Below are 21,545 nucleotides of genomic sequence, written 5' to 3' on the forward strand. Positions count from 1 at the left end.
TGTGAAAAAGTCATAAAAAAGACATATTATAGCATGTCGAATAAATTCATAAAAAAGCCATATTATAGCATGTCGAATAAAGTCATGAAAAAGTCATAGTATAGCATGTGAAAAAAGTCATAAAAAAGCCATAGTATAGCATGTCAAATAAAGTCATAGTATATCACATGAAAATAAATCATAAAAAAGCCAGTGAATAGCATGTTGAATTAAGTCATAAAAGAGTCATGGCAAAGCATGTCATATTATAGCATGGTAAAAAAAATCTAAAAAAGTCATACTATAACATGTTGAAAATAGTCATAAAAAAGCCATGGAATAGCATGTAAAATAAGTCATAGTATAGCATGTCGAAAAAAAGTCATAAAAAAGTCATAGTATAGCATGTCAAAAAAAAAGTCATATAATAGCATGTAAAAAAAAAGTCATAGTATAGCATGGTAAAGAAATCATAAAAAGCCAGCTAGTATAGCATGACGAAAAAGTCATGAAAAAAGCCATAGAATAGCATGTAAAATAAGTCATAGTATAGCATGTCGAAAAAATTCATAAAAAAGCCATAGTATAGCATGTCATGTTGAAAAAGTCATAAAAAAGTCATAGTATAGCATGTTGTCATAAAAAAGTCAAAATAATGTCGAAAAAAAGTCATAAAAAAGACATATTATAGAATGTCGAATAAATTCATAAAAAAGCCAAGGTATAGCATGTTGAAAGAAAAGCCAAAGAACAGCGTTTGAAAAAAGTCATAAAAAACCCATACTATAGCATGGCGAAAAAAGTCATAGTATAGCACGTTGAAAAAAAGTCATAGAATAGCATGTCGAATAAAGTCATAAAAAAGTCATAGTATAGCATGTCGAATAAAGTCATCAAAAAAGCCATGGTATAACATGTCAAAGAAAGTCATAGTATATCACATGAAAATAAATCATAAAAAAGCCAGTGAATAGCATGTTGAATTAAGTCATAAAAGAGTCATGGCAAAGCATGTCAAACAAGTCATATTATAGCATGGTAAAAAAATCTAAAAAAGTCATACTATAGCATGTGAAAAAGTCATAGTATAGCATGTCGAAAAAAGTCATATATAGCAGCATGGTAAAAAAGTCTGAAAAAAGCCATGGAATAGCATGTAAAATAAGTCATAGTATAGCATGTCGAAAAAAGTCATAAAAAAGCCATAGTATAGCATGTCGAAAAAAAGTCATAGTATAGCATGTCGAAAAAAGTTATAAAAAAGACATATTATAGAATGTCGAATAAATTCATAAAAAAGCCATAGAATAGCATGTAAAAAAAGTCATAGTATATCACATGAAAATAAATCATAAAAAAGCCATGAATAGCATGTTGAATTAAGTCATAAAAGAAAGCATGTCGAAAAAAGTCATATTATAGCATGGTAAAAAAAAAAAGTCATACTATAACATGTTGAAAATAGTCATAGTATAGCATGTCATGTAAAAAAAAGTCATAGTATAGCATGTCGAAAAAAAAAAAAGTCATAGTATAGCATGTCGAAAAAAAGTCATATAATAGCATGGTAAAAAAATCTGAAAAAAGCCATAGTATAGCATGTCGAAAAAAGTCATATAATAGCATGTCATAAAAAAGTCATAGTATAGCATGTCAAAACAAAGTCATAAAAAAGCCACGGAGTATAGCATGTGAATAAATTCATAAAAAAGTCATAGTATAGCATGTTGAAAATAGTCATAAAAAAGCCATGGAATAGCATGTAAAAAAGTCATAGTATAGCATGTCGAAAAAAGTCATAGTATAGCATGTAAAAAAATCATGAAAAAAGCCATGGAATAGCATGTAAAATAAGTCATAGTATAGCATGTCGAAAAAAAGTCATAGTATAGCATGTCAAAAAAGTCATAGTATAGCATGTTGAAAAAAGTCATAAAAAAGTCATACTATAGCATGTTGAAAAAAGTATCATGTTAAAAAAAGCCATAGAATCAGATCAGAATAGCATGTCATAAAAAAGTCATAGGAATAGCATGTCGCAAAAAAGTCATAAAAATAGCATGTATAGTCATGTAGATGTTAAAAAAGTATAAAAAAGTCATAGTATAGCATGTTGAAAATAGTCATAAAAAAGTCATCAAAGAATAGCATGTAAAATGAAGTCAAATAGCATGAAAAAAAGTCATAGTATAGCATGTCGAAAAAAGTCATAAAAAAGACATATTATAGAATGTCGAATAAATTCATAAAAAAGCCAAAGTATAGCATGTTGAAAGAAAAGTCATAGAATAGCATGTTGAAAAAAGTCATAAAAAAGCCATACTATAGCATGTCGAAGAAGTCATAGTATAGCACGTTGAAAAAAAAGCCATAGAATAGCATGTCGAATAAAGTCATGAAAAAGGTCATAGTATAGCATGTCGAATAAAGTCATCAAAAAAGCCATGGTATAACATGTCAAAAAAGTCATAGTATATCACATGAAAATAAATCATAAAAAAGCCAGTGAATAGCATGTTGAATTAAGTCATAAAAGAGTCATGGCAAAGCATGTCAAACAAGTCATATTATAGCATGGTAAAAAAAATCTAAAAAAAATCATATGTTATAACATGTTAAAAAAATGGAATAGTCATAAAAAAGTCATGGAATAGCATGTCGAAAAAATCAAGTCATAGTATAGCATGTAAAAAAATCATGAAAAAAGCCATAGAATAGCATGTAAAATAAGTCATAGTATAGCATGTTGAAAAAGTCAAAAAAAGCCATGGAATAGCATGTTAAAAAAGTCATAGTATAGCATGTCGAAAAAGGTCATATAATTGCATGTCGAAAAAAAGTCATATTATAGCATGGTAAAGAAATCAGAAAAAGCCAGAGTATAGCATGACGATAAGTCATAAAAAGCCATAGAATAGCATGTAAAATAAGTCATAGTATAGCATGTCGAATAAATTCATAAAAAAGCCATAGTATAGCATGTCGAAAAAAAGTCATATAATAGCATGTTGAAAATAGTCATAAAAAAGACATATTATAGCATGTCGAAAAATTCATAAAAAAGCCATAGTATAGCATGAAATCAAAAAAAAGTCATAGTATAGCAAATAGTCATAAAAAAGCCATGGAATAGCATGTTAAAAAAGTCATGTAAAAAAGTCATATAATAGCATGTTGAAAAAGTCATAAAGAAATCTGAAAAAAGCCATGGAATAGCATGTAAAATAAGTCATAGTATAGCATAAAAAAAGTCATAGTTATAGCATAGCAAAAATAGTCATAAAAAAGTCATAGTATAGCATGTTGAAAAAAACCTTAGAATCAGATCAGAATCAGAAGTTGTTTATTGCCAAGTATGTTACACATACAAGGCTAGGTGATTGATTGGTGCATAACAGCAAACAACAGTCATAATTTAAAAATAGAAATATGAAAATATACAATAAAATATGCTGAACAAATAATCAAATTAGATTAAGTTAAAACAAGTACATTATTATAGTTTCAAGTGTTAAGTGTCACGTGTACAGTATATTAATAAAGAAAAGAAAATACGTGCAGGGGTGTATAACTGTGAAATTGATAATCATCAAATTGTCCTGGGAATGTAAATGTCTGAGGCAGTGGTGGTCCATGGCTTTATGATGAACCAGACTGCAGACAGGAAGAAACAGTTTTTGTGGCGTGAGGTCTTGATCCTGATGGACTGCAGCCTCCTGCCAGAAAGGAAGGAGATCTGCAATCTTCCCTGCCCGCCTCAGGGTCCTGGAAGCGAACAAGTCGTGGAATGACGGCAGATTGCAGCCAATCACTTTCTCAGCAGGATGAATGATACAAGTCTGTGCTTGTCCTAGGCATGTATAGCATGTCCCAAAAAAATCATAAAAAAGTAACAGTATAGCATGTCAAAACAAATCATAAAAAAGTCATTGTGAAGCATGTCGGAAAAAGTCGAAAAAAAGTCATATTATAGCATGGTAAAAAAATCTGAAAAAGCCAGAGTATAGCATGACGAGTTAAGTCATAAAAATACATAGAATAGCATGTAAAATAAGTCATAGTATAGCAAAAAAGTCATGAAAAAAGTCATAGTATAGCATGTTGAAAATAGTCATAGTATATCACATGAAAATAAATCATAGAAAAGCCAGTGAATAGCATGTTGAATTAAGTCATAGTATATCACATGTCATAAAATGGCCAGTGAATAGCAAAGCATGTCATGGCAAAATGTCAAAAAGTCATATTATAGCATGGTAAAAAAATCTGAAAAAGTCATACTATAACATGTTGAAAAATAGTCATAAAAAAGTCATGGAATAGCATGTAAAAAAGTCATAGTATAGCATGTCGTAAAAAAGTCATAAAAAAGTCATAGTATAGCAATGTAAGTCATAGTAATAGCATGTCAAAAAAGTCATAGAATAGCATGTCGAAAATAAGTCATAGTATAGCATGTCGAAAAAAGTCATATAATAGCATGTTTGAAAAAAGTCATAAAAAAGTCATTGTATAGCATGTTGAAAAAGTCATAAAAAAGTCATAGTATAGCAAATGTTAAAAAAAAAAGTCATATTATAGCTGAGGAAAATGTGTTATAAAAAAGATACTTATAGCATGTTGAAAAAGTCATAAAAAAGCCATGGAATAGCATGTTAAAATAAGTCATAGTAAGCATGTCGAAAAAAAGTATGTATATGTCTAAAAAAGTCATATTATTTATCCTTTGAAAAAAGCCTAGGTGATTGCATTGAATAAAGTCATCAAAAAGCAAACTAAATCAGTCATAAGTTTAGTAAAAAAATAGAAATATGCAAAAAATATTTAAAATTAAAATATGCTGAAAAAAATGCTGAACAAATAATCAAATTAGATTAAGTTAAAACAAGTACATTATTATAGTTTCAAGTGTTAAGTGTCACGTGTACAGTATATTAATAAAGAAAAGAAAATACGTGCAGGGGTGTATAACTGTGAAATTGATAATCATCAAATTGTCCTGGGAATGTAAATGTCTGAGGCAGTGGTGGTCCATGGCTTTATGATGAACCAGACTGCAGACAGGAAGAAACAGTTTTTGTGGCGTGAGGTCTTGATCCTGATGGACTGCAGCCTCCTGCCAGAAAGGAAGGGAGATCTGCAATCTCCCCTGCCCGCCTCAGGGTCCTGGAAGCGAACAAGTCGTGGAATGACGGCAGATTGCAGCCAATCACTTTCTCAGCAGGATGAATGATACAAGTCTGTGCTTGTCCTAGGCATGTATAGCATGTCCCAAAAAAATCATAAAAAAGTAACAGTATAGCATGTCAAAACAAATCATAAAAAAGTCATTGTGAAGCATGTCGGAAAAAGTCGAAAAAAAGTCATATCATGGTAAAAAAATCTGAAAAAGCCAGAGTATAGCATGACGAGTTAAGTCATAAAAATACATAGAATAGCATGTAAAATAAGTCATAGTATAGCATGTCGAATAAATTCATAAAAAAGCCATAGTATAGCATGTTGAAAATAGTCATAAAAAAGCCATGGAAAGAATCATAGTATAGCATGTCGAAATAAAAAAGTCATATAATAGCATGTCGGAAATAAGTCATAGTATAGCATAAAAAAATAAATCATAAAAAAGCCATATAGCATGGCGGAAGAAGTCATGAGCATAGTCATAGTATAGCATGTGAAGAAAGTCATAGTATATCACATGAAAATAAATCATAAAAAAGCCAGTGAATAGCATGTTGAATTAAGTCATAAAAGAGTCATGGCAAAGCATGTCAAACAAGTCATATTATAGCATGGTAAAAAAAATCTGAAAAAGTCATACTATAACATGTTGAAAATAGTCATAAAAAAAGCCATGGAATAGCATGTTAAATAAGTCATAGTATAGCATGTCGAAAAAAAGTCATATAATAGCATGTCGAAAATAAGTCATAAAAAAGTCATTGTGAAGCATGTCCGAAAAAGTAAGAAAAAAAAAAAAGTAATAGGGTTAGCAAACGTCCTAAAACATCAGCAAACCTCTCATGGATTTCTTCTTATGTGAGGAAGTCGTCAATGTGTTATAATGAATTTTTGACTTTAGAGTTCCCTTTAAAAAAAAAAGAATTCTTCGTTAAAATAACTTATTAATAACCTGTCTAACACAGGTCTTTCTTTGTCCTTTATAGCCTCTAAACACCCGTACCTTATCCATCTGAATCGACGCTCATCAAAATCCAAATGGCAGCTGGCTGACTGGATTCTTTCAAGCTATGGAGTCCATACCAAAACAGAAATAGTATATCCCAATATCTTTGGGAAAATAGCCCTGAGTTTGACTTAAACTTTGTGATGAGAGAAAAAAATGTAAACAAACAAGATTACCACACACACTCAGTACTCCGGTTAGGGGTTTTATTTGTAGAAACTTTAATGTAACCAGACAGTCCATAATCACATCAGCAAGTGCGCTTTACTTATCACATTCACAGTTTTGTGGCATAAGTAAACTGGTGCATGACAGATTTTGTGAGATTGTGCTCTGTTTGCTATTGCATAATGACTCCCAAGCTGCTTGTCATTTCTATTCTGTATTTTCTAGGGAAGAAAAGGTAAAACATATTTTGCTTGGCATCATGAAGGGTGTGATTGGGTTTTGGCAAGTCACATCTGCTTGCAAATTATGGCATAAATCACACACTGCTCAAAGGGGAGCATTAAAATGAAAACCCTGTAATCCATTCATAGAAGAGAAAAATTAAATGTGGCATAAGCATGATGGGACAAATGTAAGGCTTCAATTAAAGAGGAAGTCCCTTTTAAAGACAGCTTTCTAGCACATAAGAGATAATCACACAGATATTGCACTTTTCAAAGCATTACTACAGACAAAAAGCAAGAGAACATTTTTTTACAAAAGAAATCTGGACTAAAAAATCTCTTTTTTGAGATGAAATTAGACAGTTTCGTGCTAGCTCCATGCCCATGCCAATATTTACTTTTTGTCAATATCCTGACTGGTGTAAATGTATCTTTCCTAAAAACATCCTGTAAAAACATCCCTGGAAATGGTCCCAATGATTGGCCTATGGTATGGCTGCCTGCATGTTTCTTGAGAACCACTCATACAAATGACTTCACACTCAACACTGCCCTACCTTTGGTCCTCAGCAACTCCCCTGACCTACCATGAGAGAGCCAGAAGTGTTCACTTTGGGGGGGTCCTGGAAAAAGCCATTATGCTTCTGCAACACCGCCATGGGTCCAAACCGAGTTATCAGTGATGACTGCAGAATGAGTGCTGTTTGCTTGTTTATTCAGAGTTTATTCATTCTGAGTGCTGCATGTACAAATTGCACCAAATTGTACGTGCCCTTACTTGGGTCCCCAGCAATACACTCGTCAGGTATGAAGTATAACGGATGAATGGTCCTCAAGATATGCAGACAGATAGACAGAGATTCCTTGCTTAATCGTTAGATGTTGACTTCTGTTGTTTGGTGGTAAATTCTTCTTACGCTCAAAGTTTACTAGCTGAATGAAGAAGTGTCAGGTCCAGATGAATCCCAGCATTAACTGCTTACAATTCACCCAGGCTCAACTGGTAATTAGTTGATTTCTGGAAGAGTTTGTCCTTGATAAGACAGTTCTTTTTAACTCGAGCAAATATTCATTCAGAATTTGTGTAAGTTGATTTGAATGCTCACCTGAAGACAGTTTGTACACATTCTTAATTAATTGGAAGTAGTTTACTTGAACCTCAGTTTCTGTTTTACCTACAACGGGTAAACAATTACATAACCTTCCATGAAACCTCCTAGAAAGTGTGCGGGAATTAACTAACTGAAATATAAGTATTATCATTTTTACTTTAAATTATACTTTCAAGTCAACTTTTTCTTTGAAAAGTGACATTTTCAAACCACACAAAATAAGGTTGCATACATTACTCTGCTAGCTTTCAGAAAAGATTTTAGTTTTGCAAATGCACTTCAATAATGGAGTACTCCAATGATTTACCATTACAACGAAAAAGGATATTGATTATTTTAATTCCATGCATTCTTCCTTGTCAAAACTCGGACTACATTACCCACAATGTAACTCATCTGCCAAGAGTCTGGTCAGATTTTCAGCGGCGTGTTGGTGTGTTTTAGTGACTCATGTAGCCTCAAGCCATTGGCCTTCACCAGAGGACAGGGCTACAGAGGTTTTGTTAGCTCACTTCTTTCTAACTTGTTTTCTTTAGGCCCAACCTACCCTGGCTCAAGTGCAATTCATCAGACTTTTTGCAGCTACAAAAGGCTTTAGAAAGCTGTTTTCACATATGCAGCAGTACTCCCCAAGACCTGTAAACAGATTTTAATGTTTAAAACCTGTATGAAGACATTTGTTAAAACTGATATTTTCACAGTACAGGCCATTAATAAACATTTTCCTACACCTACCTCTTTATTATTCCTAATGTAAATTCTGACACATTTGCTGAACAAGGCTCTGCAGTGGAGATGCCTGAAGGTGGATTAACTGCTACATGTGCCTGCATTGACGCTAACAAGGGGAGCTCTCACCAGGGGTAGTGCTGGGCTGGACCCAGCCCTTACCACAGCTATGTGGTTGTTTGTTCAGCCTACCTGCCCAGAGCTAAATGCAGACAGTGCTAGAGGAGGGGTGGCAAAAAGCTTTCACTGGAATTAAGAGTCGACTGCAAATTTTCCCTGGAAATGACTCAGATATTATTTACAGATAGTGTCAACAAGTGCTGTGACAAGTTTAATAAGACAAGCCCAGGCAATGCTTTTTGAGGACATGCGATGACTTTTTGATATTGTCTAGCATATTTCTATTTGGCATGAGTTTTTGTGCAAAAGCCAACAGCATCAGTAACTTTCCAAGTGAAGGAAAAAAAGAGAAACGTTCCCTTCTTTCAAATAGAATTAATTTTTACAAAATCATGAGCCTAAATCCTTACTCACGAACGATAACAATAAATACTTACATAAATAAATGCCATCCGGAGATATTCTATTGTAGGTGCTTTGATTGAATCTGCTGTGTTCAGTTTCACAGTCAGCACATTCACCTGCATGCCACCTATGCAAGAGGAGAACCTGCTCCTCTGAAGTGTGACTTTAATTTATGGCTCATTAGTTCTCAGAAGAACAAGTCATGGGAAGATTATTACTGTAGTGGGCATGGCAGAAATGCTGGTAAGGCATATTAAACTAACCCAATGACAACATGTAACAGACAGTAAAACTAAGTCAAAGAAAGTTTTGTTCAATTTGACAAAGTCATTTCTAGGTGAGAAGTAATAATCAAGTGAATAAAAAATAAATACTGAGTTCTAAGTGAACCTAAGGGATCTGTTTGTAAAGACAGGTTATGCGTCAACTGCATTTTCAAACATATTTTTGGAACAGCACGTCTGCATTCTGTTCTGCAAAAATTATAAAAAAAAGGCACCATTTTTACACTATAAAGCAAACCGACAATTATGACTTACACCTGGAAGATTACAGCCCAAACTATCTCTCTCTTCTTCTCAGGGGGATATTTAGTTTCCATTTACAAACCTCCATTCAGTAGAACCAGAACATCAAGTCATTCTCCACAACTGTTTTTGTTGGAGGGTAATGGTGACATTTCATCCCACTCTGCGCTGGGATGAAATTGTCCATGGCAACCAAAAAGTGCAAAATGGTCAGCACTAACAGGGAACCATCACACATCCACGGCACTGATGTCAATCCTCTTTTCCCTGCCCCTCATCGAGTCCTGAGGTACTCTGGTGTGGAGTAGTTGAAGAGCAGGAAGTCCATTCGATACAGGTTAAACAGTTTCTTCTGGTAGAAAGGACTGATATGCTTGAAGAAGCGTGCTGCCATGTTACCATCAGTTCTGGTGCTCTTCCCAGATGTTGGGAATTGAAGTTTCCCATCCACTCCAGCCAACCTGAGCACAGCCTGAGCATCTGGCTCCAGAGTCTCGTACTTCCCCACTACGTCATAGTGGATCTGGCAAGGGTGGCAGAGGGAGTGCACCCGCTCCCAGTGCTCGTTAAACGGCTCCTCCCGTTGGGTCCGAGGGTCCACAAGGTACTGGACGAACTCGTGAAAAGAAACGTCATTCCCATTCTCTAGCGCTTCGGGCTCCGGATCGGCCCGGTTCCGGCGGATGATCTTGGTTCCGTAGCGCTTGTGGAAAGCTGTGTTGTAGCTTCGGGTGAACTTGTTTCGGTAGGCGGACACCAGACGCTCAAAGGGCTCGCGCACAAAGATGAACTTGAGGTAGCTGCGAAGGCGTTGGTTGATCTCCGAGACTGTGAACTCAGAAAGTGTGCGGAGGTTACCGGCTACATGAGCCTCATTTGCAGGTATGGCAAGGGGGTTGATGTAGCGGCCATCACTGTTGAGGACCATAAGGACACGCTTCCAGTTGGTGCAGGCTACCTGGAAGTGAGAAATGTGAGGAAGGTTCTCTTTAAGGCCGAAATACACATTCAGAAAAAACTGTGGTGTTTTATACACTGTAAGAAACGTGCATCTTAACAGTCAAGTCTATAAAAACATCAACTAAACAAGAAGAACAGATTATTTTATAATCTTATTGTAACCAACCTTGGGTACGTAGCAGTAAATAAGGCTGTGTTTATCGTCCACGATGAGGTGTTTGAGATTCTCAGGAGAAAGCACTTGCCGCTTCCTTTTGTGGCTCAGACACGCCTGCTCCAACAGCTCCCTGCGACCTTGGAGGGACCTCTGAGCGGCCAACAGCTCCAGCTGCTTGTAGAGATGTGATCAGGGCAATGCAGGACAAGTGAACGAGGGCCCAAATGGGGGATTGAGGGAGGAAGCAGTATAAAAAGTAAAATGGTTGCACAACAGGTAGCTGTTTTCCTGTGGCAGGAAACGCAATGATACTCAAAACAGTAACACTGCAAGCTTTTCATTGTGTACAACAAAAAAAACATTTGCGTGTGTGTGTGTGTTTGTGTTTTCACCTGGTCTCCATTGTAGAGGGTCTGCAATGGATTCCTCCTGCTTTTCCCTGGTCTGCTGTCCGTACTCACAGAAGGTTCTACAATTAGAAAGACTAATCAAAAAACCATGCGGTAACAGCTGCTCACTATTTTTACTGATTGCCTACTTGGCAAAAAAAACACTATATTATAGAGGAATTCTGCTTGTATTATCTTTCCATTGCTCCTGTTCTTTTCTAACTGTATTTAACAGGGTTTATGTGAAAATGTGAAATTAACTTTGTCACAACTGAGTAAAGTCTTACCACATTTTTGTTCGGATCTTTTCATAAGTCTATATGTAGTATCATGAGTTGTTTTTACAAAGTGTCATGTGTTTGACCAGAGGTTTAAATTACACTCAAAAGATGTCGATGTGGTTATTGGGAAGGTCAGTCAGAGCCAACTTTCCAACACTCTTCTGGTTCTGCTTTTGTCATGATGTGATCCTCCCTCCTTTCATTTATAGATTCCATAGGAATCTATATACAGAGTGTTCCTTCCAAAACTCTCTGTAACTCTGACATAACTTACATTTCTCGTTTTAGGTCTACATTTCTCGTTTTAGGTCTCTCTTTGCTCAATTAATTTAACGGTTACATTTTCTATCCGGAGCAGATTAACTGGAAAACACAAGTGATTTGGAGAACACCCACTCCTAATTTCTTTACACTACACAACCAAACAGTGATAAATATGCATCACTAATTAGCTGTAAGTTAGAACAACACCTGGCTTCATAACATGCATTTATAATGATGAAGCTGCTGGAGGCTCTGTGCGTTCGAGAAAGATGAGATATGTAGTTAGAGACCTTGTTATCGTCTCTCCTCCCTCCTCTAGCCTCTATAAACACATCTGCCTTCTTCTTCCATCCCCCGCTCCCATCCCCCTCCTTGTCTGCTCCCACCCAGGCCTGATGGTGGTCAGTGTTTGGGTCTGCAACTAATGCTACCGAGTGATAAAAGTGATTTATTTTGCACATGTGGCTCAACAATGCATTGGGTTGCTTTACATTTTACACTATGCTAAAATAAGATCGAGGTGGAGAGGTTTGTGTGCTTAATGTATGTTAGCCATAGGGAATCTACTAAAAAGAAAACATATGGATTGATGGTGAAATACCATACCATCATATGGAAAGCATAAAAAAGGAAGTTGAAGAGCTATGCTATGCGAGTATGCAACCCAGAAAGAGACAGAACCTTATTCTCCTGCTCCCACGGTTTCGATTCTCTCTGCCTAGTTCACGTTAAGCAAAGAAATCTGAACTTTCACTGTTTTGAAATGCCACCTAAATTTAATAAATCTGTCAGCTTTCATTTTGACATCCTATTTCGTTGAAACCAAACTGTTCTAAATCATATCTGCTTCCTGTCATTTTGAGGAAACAGAAAACAAAGAAGCAGAACAGTGTACAGCTGTACTGGTTAGACTGCTGCACAGATAGTAAATATGATAGAGGAGTTCTACTTCTCTGCCTGAGCTCACACGAACCATCAAAATCCTCATCTTCCTCTGGGTGTGTGTGTGCCACATCATCTGGTCAAGCAGATATTGACATCTAAGTCTTGCTGGCCCATGTTGAAAGCCTTGCTTGCTATTAGGGGTGGAACGGTACTTGTTAGTGCCTTGATGGGTATTAGATGTTCCGTTTAGTATGTGACATCCTTTCAGTACGCCCTTTTACTGTCAAAATAGTCTATTAAACGCAGACACAGAAGAGAAACTCTAGAGTGTGGGTTACCAAAAAAAGTTTTGGCAGCGCACCAGTTATTGTTTTATCACTTGTAGCAGCGCTGTTGCATGCTAGTCGGATTAGCCCGGCAAGTCAAACACAATGAACAACAATTTGTGTCATCCTCCATGCTGCCATTGTTGGACTGAAGTCGGGTATACCTGTGGATACACTTCAAACATAACATTTACAATGGAATCACCTGAATGTGTCAAATAGCAGAATGAAACCAAAATAGACTGTACGGCGAGTCCTTCTCCCTACAACACTACGACAGCTTACTACTGCAGATTCAGATCGTGCCAAAGCCAACACATTCTCGCCCCAATGTGTCAAATACAGCAGCTTGGTCAACACCCCTGAGCTTCAAACTCATACATTCCCCTTTAGCGTCGGTTTTAGCCATGTCGAGGACAGCTTGTCAACATAGGCTCGTTAGATGTATAATGTCTTTTCTAAATGAACTTGACAGGAAGTTTAGGTTTGGACAATAAAACCAATTAGTTCCACTGGCAAACGGGTCAAGTGACAAGTGAGTCCTGTGACTAACAGCACTGACGACTCACATGACCAACGATGGATCATTCGCCCTGACCATGTTGCACACGAGTCACGAACAGGAGTCTCCTGGATGGAAGTTGTGTTTGTTTTACCCATCTACCACTCCTCCCGCTGCCCTGTGTGGACACTTTATACCACGTCAGTTGCTCTAAGCGTGTAGTAAGGATCGATATGCATTTAAGTTAGTTGCAAGTACAGTGCGTTGTATTCAAGCGTCAAAGAGTGCTTCCATACCAAACGCTATTTCACACTACCTGTGAAATCTTTTTTTGGATTAGTTAGTAAAAATGAACAGACTATGACTGAACAAATAATTCAAACAAATGAAAATCCGTATTCAAACGGAGCTCTGCCACCGATGCATTCATGCAATAATCCATGGTGAAATCTCGAGGGAAAGACAGGAAAAGGCCCAAGTACAGAGCAGATTTGTCAACTAAAAAAGTTATCATAGCTGAAAATACTCCATACCGTTATAACTTGTTTAAAAGGTCAGAAATTATTGTTGTTTAAGGCAACACATAATTCACTTAATCAAACGTTCTATTTGCACATGCATTGGTGTATGACAGGATACTTGAGGACCTCGACTTTGCTGGTGACATTGCACTAACAAAGCCAGCAACAGATGCAGGACAAGTGTCAGCTTGTGGAAACAACTGCAGCTTGGCTTGGGTTTAAAATAAATGGATCTAAAACCAAAAATAATTGGATCAACAACAAAAGCAGAAACCCTATAACCATTGAGAATCAGACACTTGAAGAGGACCATAAATGCACCTACCTAGGAAGTGTTATAGCTGTGGATGGAGGAGCAGAGTAAGACATAGAGGAAGGAATTGGGAAAGCAAAACAGCATTAAACATTTTGACCGGGATCTGGAAATCCATAATTATTTCACTCAGAACTAATCTCAAAATCTACAACTCCACCGTCAATACATCATGCACAGGCTGCAGTCATTCACTAATCACTGTTTAGAACGCTTCCTGGGAATCTACTGACCAAACACAGTCAACAACATCAATCTATGTGAACGCACCATACAAGAAACAGTAGAAGAAGAGCTGAAAAGGAGAAAGGAAGGAAGGGAAGGAAGATCCAGATACACTTGTAGAAGGAGCACATAGCAAGAGTTTAAGAAGAACGGACTGACTTCGTAACGGCAGGAAAAAAATGGCATGGGACAGACAAGGGTGGAAAATACTCATCAATGGCCTACGTCCCACAAGGAATACAAAGGCCCAAGTTAGTATTTGTATGTGCCCCTTTAAAGATAGGGTAAAGATAATTTGCTAAAAATGAGCTTACAGCTAAAAAAGATTAACACTGTATTCCACTACGCCACTGTTTACCATAATAAGCAGTTTTGCCAAGATCAAATGACATTCACATCTGCCTCGGTTGTGCGGTGCGTTTAGTGCTACTCTTAGCATGCTTAACATGCTTAACGAAGATGGTGACCGTGATGAATATTATACCAGCTGCACAACGCGTGTAAACATTGTGATTTTAGCATGCTGAAAGCTCAAAGCACCACTGTGTCGGAGTACAGCCGCACAGAGCAGTTGACATAATTATAGACACAACCTCTCAATGTGTGAGTGTGAACATGGGTGTTAACTTGTAAGCATGTTGGGGGAAAGATGGTGTCCTTTTAAAGAAAGATTTCTTTTTTCGGACACGCCATTTGATTTGTAGGTCTGTGCCTCTATAAACTTTACTACTGTGCAGTAAAATCATTCTACTGATCCCTTTTCTTCCATTTAAAAGGAGCCTATAAAAGGTCTTTGTGTTTACTGGCACCACAAGACACCAGCCAGCCTCGATGTTCTCTTCCATTAACATTGCAATCTTTTGTTGTGTATGAAAACTTTAACTCAGGAATGCTTTTCCTATCCTGCATACATAAGCACTACTAATTGCACTACAACCGTCAATGGAAAGTACATTCAGAGGTTACTTCGCTCTGATCATCATAAACCACGTCTTTTTTTCTTTCTCAGTTGTGTGTTCTATCACATGCAGCAGAAAAACCCACTTCCTCTCAGACCCAGGAAGTGACACAATGGTGACGGTTGAAGAAGAGAGGAAAAGGCCCCAGTCTTACTGTGCACACATGCAGGCCCATGTTTGATTTGAGTTTTGTTTGGTTTAACAGTCTGTCAGGGGTGTGAATCTTATTTCCCTGATAGGAGTAGGTTAGGTAGTAGGAGAGCCTAAGGTCCTAGCTGGGTTAGCTTAGCCTCCATCTCTGCTCTCCTCCTGAGGTGATCGACTTCACTTTCAGTGGTGTTTGGTTAGGTTGGTCTGGTAAGGGTGGTCGCAAGATGCCATGTGCGGTGATCGTCTCAATGTCACGTTACCCGATCCCCAATCCCCACGCTTCCTGCTCCCATGAGTGTATCTCTGTACACAAAAAGACAACAAAGTTGAACAAAGTTCATTGGAGCTAATGGCCTCTTGGTTTACATGCGCTGACCTTTATGTGCTGATGTTTTATTAGAAGACAAACAAGGTTCCATTAAGCCTGTATACTGTTCTGGATCATTATAAACAAACACTCTCTTTAAAAAATATCAGTTGACAGAAAGTTAGTAAAAAAGTTTGTTTGGAAGTACAATGAAAGGCTTTCACGGTGTGCGTGGGACCAATACATGAAAACATTTTTGTCGTTAAAATCATTATTTCTTTTTTTTATCAATACAAATCTCTGTCTTTTGCTGTTGGCAGATGAGCTTCCGTTTTTTTGAAACCTCTTCCCCTCTTTGATCATGATAAAAAGCACACATGTCTCTGGCATCAATAATACTAGATTAACTTAAAGAGGTGAAATTACACTTCATTGTACTTGAAATTAAGGTTTGTCTTCATGAGGGCCACGTAATGGAAGTTTCTATGAGCTGAAAGAAAACCACAATGTATTTTGCTTTGATTTGGGAATATAAAAGTCTGGTTCAATGTAAAATGGAAAGTGACAGAAAATAGGATGTCAAAATGAAAACAATGGCAGGAAAAAACAATGGGGTTATCGGGAGTTCCAGGGCTGCCAGACTTTCTGTTTGCTCTGAGTGCAGCTTGATTCAAAGGCATCACAACTTCCATTTGCTAAGAGCTGCACATGGTGGTAATTAGAGCAACAACATGAGGTGACTTTACGATCAGTGATAACCTTCAAAGTGGGTTAGGCAGTTCCTTTTGATCTAAAAAATGATCTACGTCCACACACGCTTCAGCATCGTTTTAGAAATGATTTATGTCCATACGCCTGAAAACGAATATCACATGACCAATCAAGTACACTGGGCATGCGGGTGCAGATGTAAAGGGATAGTTCATATGTTTTGAAGTGGGGTTTGTGTGAGATATTTTTCCAGTAAATGGATTGCCTACTGTAGATGGCGGCCAGTTTGGAAAAACAGGCAGGAGAACCAACACAAGAGCAAAGCAATATATGCTGTGGAGAGGGGCATCAGCAAAATGTATTTTAGCCGACTAAAAAAACATTATCTGTTTAAGTGTACTCTTATGAACAAGCGTGATTGTGGGCTAATACATGTGTTCAATGACAAAGATTCAAGCGTGTGTGTGTGTGTGTGTGTGTGTGTGTGTGTGTGTGTGTGTGTGTGTGTGTGTGTTTACCTCCACCAGGTTTGAGAAAAACATGACAAGGTGAATTGTGCACTGATTCTGATTCTGTGTGGGCAAGACACGTCAGAGCAGGCCCTGATGTTGCCCCTGTTGCGAGGTGGAATCCATCACAGTCAGAAGAACCAGTCAAGTGGATTCTGCTTTTGTGAATGTGGAGTGTAGTAGAGCATCAGTGATATCTGGCAAAAACAATCTTCAAACTCCTGCCGTTCATCTTTAGCAGTGTATTTCCTAATTCAATTGCAATTTGATCAGTGTGTGTGACAAGAGTTGTGACATAACATTTGGAAACCTAAAAAAAGTGGCATGGTGTAAATGAGAACCCTTTGAAAATATGTTATGCAGATGCCCATGGGCATTTCAGCTTGATCGGACAATTCATTATTGTCTCCTATAGCTGGCAAAGAGAGAGAAGAGTGTTCCCACCCTCTATTATGTGAGTCCATAAAGACCTAGCCCAGTAAATGAAGTGGAAATGGAGAGGGGGAATGTACAGCAAACAGCATCATGAACACAGACTACATACATTTAGAAATTAGGAGCCTACCAAGTGTAAACCCTAAGACACAAGTCCTGTTTCTGAACAAGGACAACATATGTCAGCTCCGTTTCCAAGTAATGATGCAAACAAAAAATGTCCTACAACTATGTGATACTATGTGATATCTTAAAGTCTGACCATATGCTGCGTGTGCATGTTGATTAAACTATTAGAAATAAAACTATTTCTTTAGTTGAGCAATACTATATATTTAGCACTATTAGCACAAGTGTGGATTTTACCTATCCTGGTCATGCTGACAAGCTCACACATTGTGCATCATCAGCCTTCCGTGCCGAGATAAGATAATTTAGAACACGTACGCCCAAACGACACACGCAACAAAGCTGAGTCAATGAAACCACAAAGAAGTGTCAAAGAAGAAATCTGAGTGTTCATCTCTATTTTTTGTTCAAATTATGATGTACCTCATAAGAGAGCCTGACTGGAAGTTGCACTATACAGCCATACACCTATACAACTGATACAGCCTGAATCTGTCCAAACTAAAAACAAACCAAACTCTCCAAGTTTCAATACACCGCAGTAACTGGAGACATGAATTATCTGTCAAAATCTGACATTAGTTCATGGATTAAGTTAACCTGGCAGTTGTGGGACCCTCAACAATTTGAATCACATTTCTGAACATAATAACATTACATAATGTTTCCTATGGTATTATAGTTTACAAGGGATTCTGGTACACACAAACTGGGGCTTAAACGGATGCATTAGTGTTGGTCATTTTGGACAGGTGATTAATACTATCAGGTTAAATGTTCATTAAAGTAAAAAAAACAACCTGAAGATTTATTGCTAAACCTTTTACACTAACAGCCCTACACCTGGCTGTACCTACGTATGCTAAAGTCTTGCTTTGGTTTAGCCTTAAGCACCATGCTACACATCATTTGTCTAGCCTAGTTGTCTTTAACACCGATCTCATTTTAACAAAACATGAGGAAAAGGTTACCCTTTCTCGACCACATGAACTACAACTAGTATCTGAATCCAACCGAGTCAAATTCCTAAATAGATCAACAGTTAAAAGAGCAAAAAGAAATGACATGACTGAACTAATGGGTTTATAAGAGCAAACTGGACAGCACATGTTTTTTTATGAGGGCCAAAATTAAGGATGTTGGGCGAGGAAGTCTGACAATACAAGCACAGAAATAGTACGCACTCTGCTTCCTATCTGACGTTAAACAGTAAGCGCAAAAACGAGATGTAGTTGTGAACCCAAGTGAACTCGAAACATGAGGATCATTTAAAATGACATTTAGAATGTGTGTTCAACGTACGGGGAGTTTTCATATTAGTCAATATTTTTGAAGCATTCATCCGTCTATGCACCAGTGGCAAGTATCATTGTCCCATTGGTGAGGAAGAGCTTGGTGTTCAATGAGGGTTTTATAAAGCAATGGAATTAGCAAAAAAACAGTTTAGAGAAGGATGAGGAGGAGACTTTTTTACAAATAATCAGCTTTAATCATCTATATCAGTCTATATTACTTTGTAACTCACGAGACTGTGACAATAAGCACAGGGCTACAATAATATAACGCCAACCACAGGGTAAATCTCTTCAAATGCAACCAAACCCTCCATCAACAATCAGGTAACGTTACAGGAACGAAACTCAGAAATTCTCATCCTCTATATATCAGAAACTCCAACATGCTAAACACACTTCTGATCGCAGCTGTGCAGATATCCGAACTGTGTGCAAAGTTGCCACATGAACACACTATGAAACACTATTCGAATTCTTTAAAACTACCGGTGCTACACACATAAAGCAGATCGGGGATAATTTGTTCTATAACCACAATCACCACTATCATATATCATTATACCAGATAGAACTTTATCCAGGAGGTTTTGACATTAACTGATCTGGATCTGAAATGTGATAAATGTTATATCTCGTGAATAACTCTCTCAAATGGTTGAAATGTATATCAAAACAAATAAAAGATGGATTAAATCACAAGTTATGACAAATACTGTAACATGCGGGTACATAATGCGAGGAGTTATTCTAGTTGAGGACTACCTGCTGGTTCCTTCTTTCCTGTTTCACTTCACTGTGCTCCACTCAGATTAAAACAGAGAAGAATAGACAAACCAGAGGGAATGGAAATAACCTGGAAAGTACAGAACCAAACAACACATTTGGTGTTGTTTTTAAAATGGTCTCTGACTAGATACACAATAATTAAGGAAGCCCTGTGCTTTGTTGTCATCCTCTGAATTAGCCCTCTCTAGTGTGTGGCTCCAGCATGCTTTTGATGTGGCCTGCACATCTACTAGCAGGACTGTAAAGAAGACATGCCTGAACAGGTCATACCCTAAAGGTAATGTACACCTAGTTGGTGGAGGGGAGTCAGTGCAAGTGCTGGAGTATTGTTTGAACTGTAGGATCAGCTACTTGTGGCTTGTGAGTCTTTCGCTGACAGCTTTACACATATTCCACGCGTCGTGGTCTATAAAAAGGTGATTTACTGCTTTGGTTGGGAACTGTTCCATCACGGGGAGTGTGCTGGAGACAATCCAGGTGAAGCTATGGGTGCAACGATGCTTTTAAATGTTTGTTTTTTTATTTCTTAATCATGATATTTCATAAACTACGACACACACGACACCAGCAGATGACCTATTAAATGAGTTGACATGCATTTCGCCAAAGCTGCGAAAAGTCAACCAGCTCACCTCAATATTTTTCCATTTCAACTTAAAGCCACGTTGATCTCTACCTCTCTTTCTCCCCCTTCCTCCCTGACGGGTCTGAAGTCTCCTGTGGGCCAATGTGCCATTCAATGTCTAGAACAGGCTAAGCCAAGGTAACAAAAGGGAGAGGAGAGGAAAGAGGAGAGGAGGGTAAAAGCAAAGGAATGCAGGGGGTCTGTAGGAGGGGGGGCTTTCAAAACGTCACAGTGCTCACAGTCAGCTTATTCATACTTCATTTCATACTTTATTAAATTCTCATTCTACCAATAATGCCAGAAAGACCACACAGGCCTATTTAAAAGCCAGAATGCTGCATTAAAAGGGGCATACAGACCACCACCACCACCACACTGCTGCACTAAACCAGTTTAGTTTACTGCAATGGTGTTTGTATTTTTGCAACGTGACATTCATATACTGTGACATTCCTGTGGTAACTTAACTTTATTGATTGCCATGAATCCAAAGTGACATCATCAACATTCAAGATGCAAGTTTATAAAAACACATGCAGGATTATGTGCATGTGGATGTGCATGCATAGGGTTCTGCCTTTCTTCATGGTCCCTGCACCCTGCAGGATATATACTATATAATACATAATAGTATATAAATAGTATATAAATGAATAAATGCAGAGTGTGATTGGGGGTCTCACCTGGCCTGGTGATGCTCTGGAAGTAAAGCACCAGCACGAAGAGCGAGCCGAGGCACGTCGCCAGGAGCAGGCGTCCTCCTCTGGGCATCCTCATCCTGCAGCCCCGGCTCTGCTGGCGGAGCCTCCGAGGCTCATGTGCGATCACCCGGAGGAGGAGGCGGAGGATGCGGGGAACTAGACCGCTGAAGGACGGAGCAGCCCGGCGGTCATGGCAGCGTCGGTGCGGGTCCGGTGTCTGGAGCTTTTGTCGAAACAAACTTTTTTTTTTTTTTTTTTTTTTTTTTTTTTTTAACTTCGCCAAACATGGACGGGGCACCATGCGTGACGTCACACCTCTCTCTCTCTCTCTCTCTCTCTGTGTGTGTGTGTGTGTGTGTGTGTGTGTCGAGCCCTCTCCTATATTGCTGCATGCTGCCTTCGAGTACAGTCGGATTATTAACAAACCTAGACTCAAGAAAAGAAAAGCCACATTTTTCCCACTCTGCATGCATGTGTGTGTGCCATGTGTTGTGTTCAGGAAAGCGCAACAGAGATGTGTCATCACAGGTGACATTTCAAATGATCAAACTGTTACTGTGTGTTTCCATTAGGCTACATTTTGCGGAAACGGTTCTAGCTGAGCTTACTCTGTACGAGGAGCACTTGAAGGCAGCACGACAGTCGTTCACAGTGATTTCCACAT

General features: G+C 37.9%; 2 protein-coding genes across 3 annotated transcripts in view; one reads left to right on the forward strand and one right to left on the reverse strand.

Annotated features, from left to right (window-relative positions):
- ptpn11b (protein tyrosine phosphatase non-receptor type 11b) overlaps positions 1 to 21,545 on the forward strand; it is a 263,988-nt gene that overhangs the window by 60,122 nt on the left and 182,321 nt on the right. The gene's annotated exons all lie outside the window — the stretch shown is intronic.
- On the reverse strand, positions 7,029 to 21,103 carry LOC129100407 (carbohydrate sulfotransferase 11-like). Of its 2 annotated transcripts, none has more exons than XM_054610023.1 (4): positions 20,864 to 21,103; positions 10,961 to 11,037; positions 10,578 to 10,739; positions 7,029 to 10,409 (listed from the first exon to the last, which is right to left on the reverse strand). In XM_054610023.1, exons 1-4 carry the CDS (start codon positions 20,955 to 20,957, stop codon positions 9,726 to 9,728), a joined length of 1,017 nt encoding a protein of 338 aa, XP_054465998.1. In that variant the 5' UTR covers positions 20,958 to 21,103; the 3' UTR covers positions 7,029 to 9,725. The 2 variants fall into 2 exon arrangements, with proteins under 2 accessions (XP_054465998.1, XP_054465997.1); XM_054610022.1 differs by having other exon boundaries at positions 10,578 to 10,742.

This window comes from Anoplopoma fimbria, chromosome 12 (genome assembly GCF_027596085.1).
Source record: "Anoplopoma fimbria isolate UVic2021 breed Golden Eagle Sablefish chromosome 12, Afim_UVic_2022, whole genome shotgun sequence".
NCBI classification, from domain to species: domain Eukaryota; kingdom Metazoa; phylum Chordata; class Actinopteri; order Perciformes; family Anoplopomatidae; genus Anoplopoma; species Anoplopoma fimbria.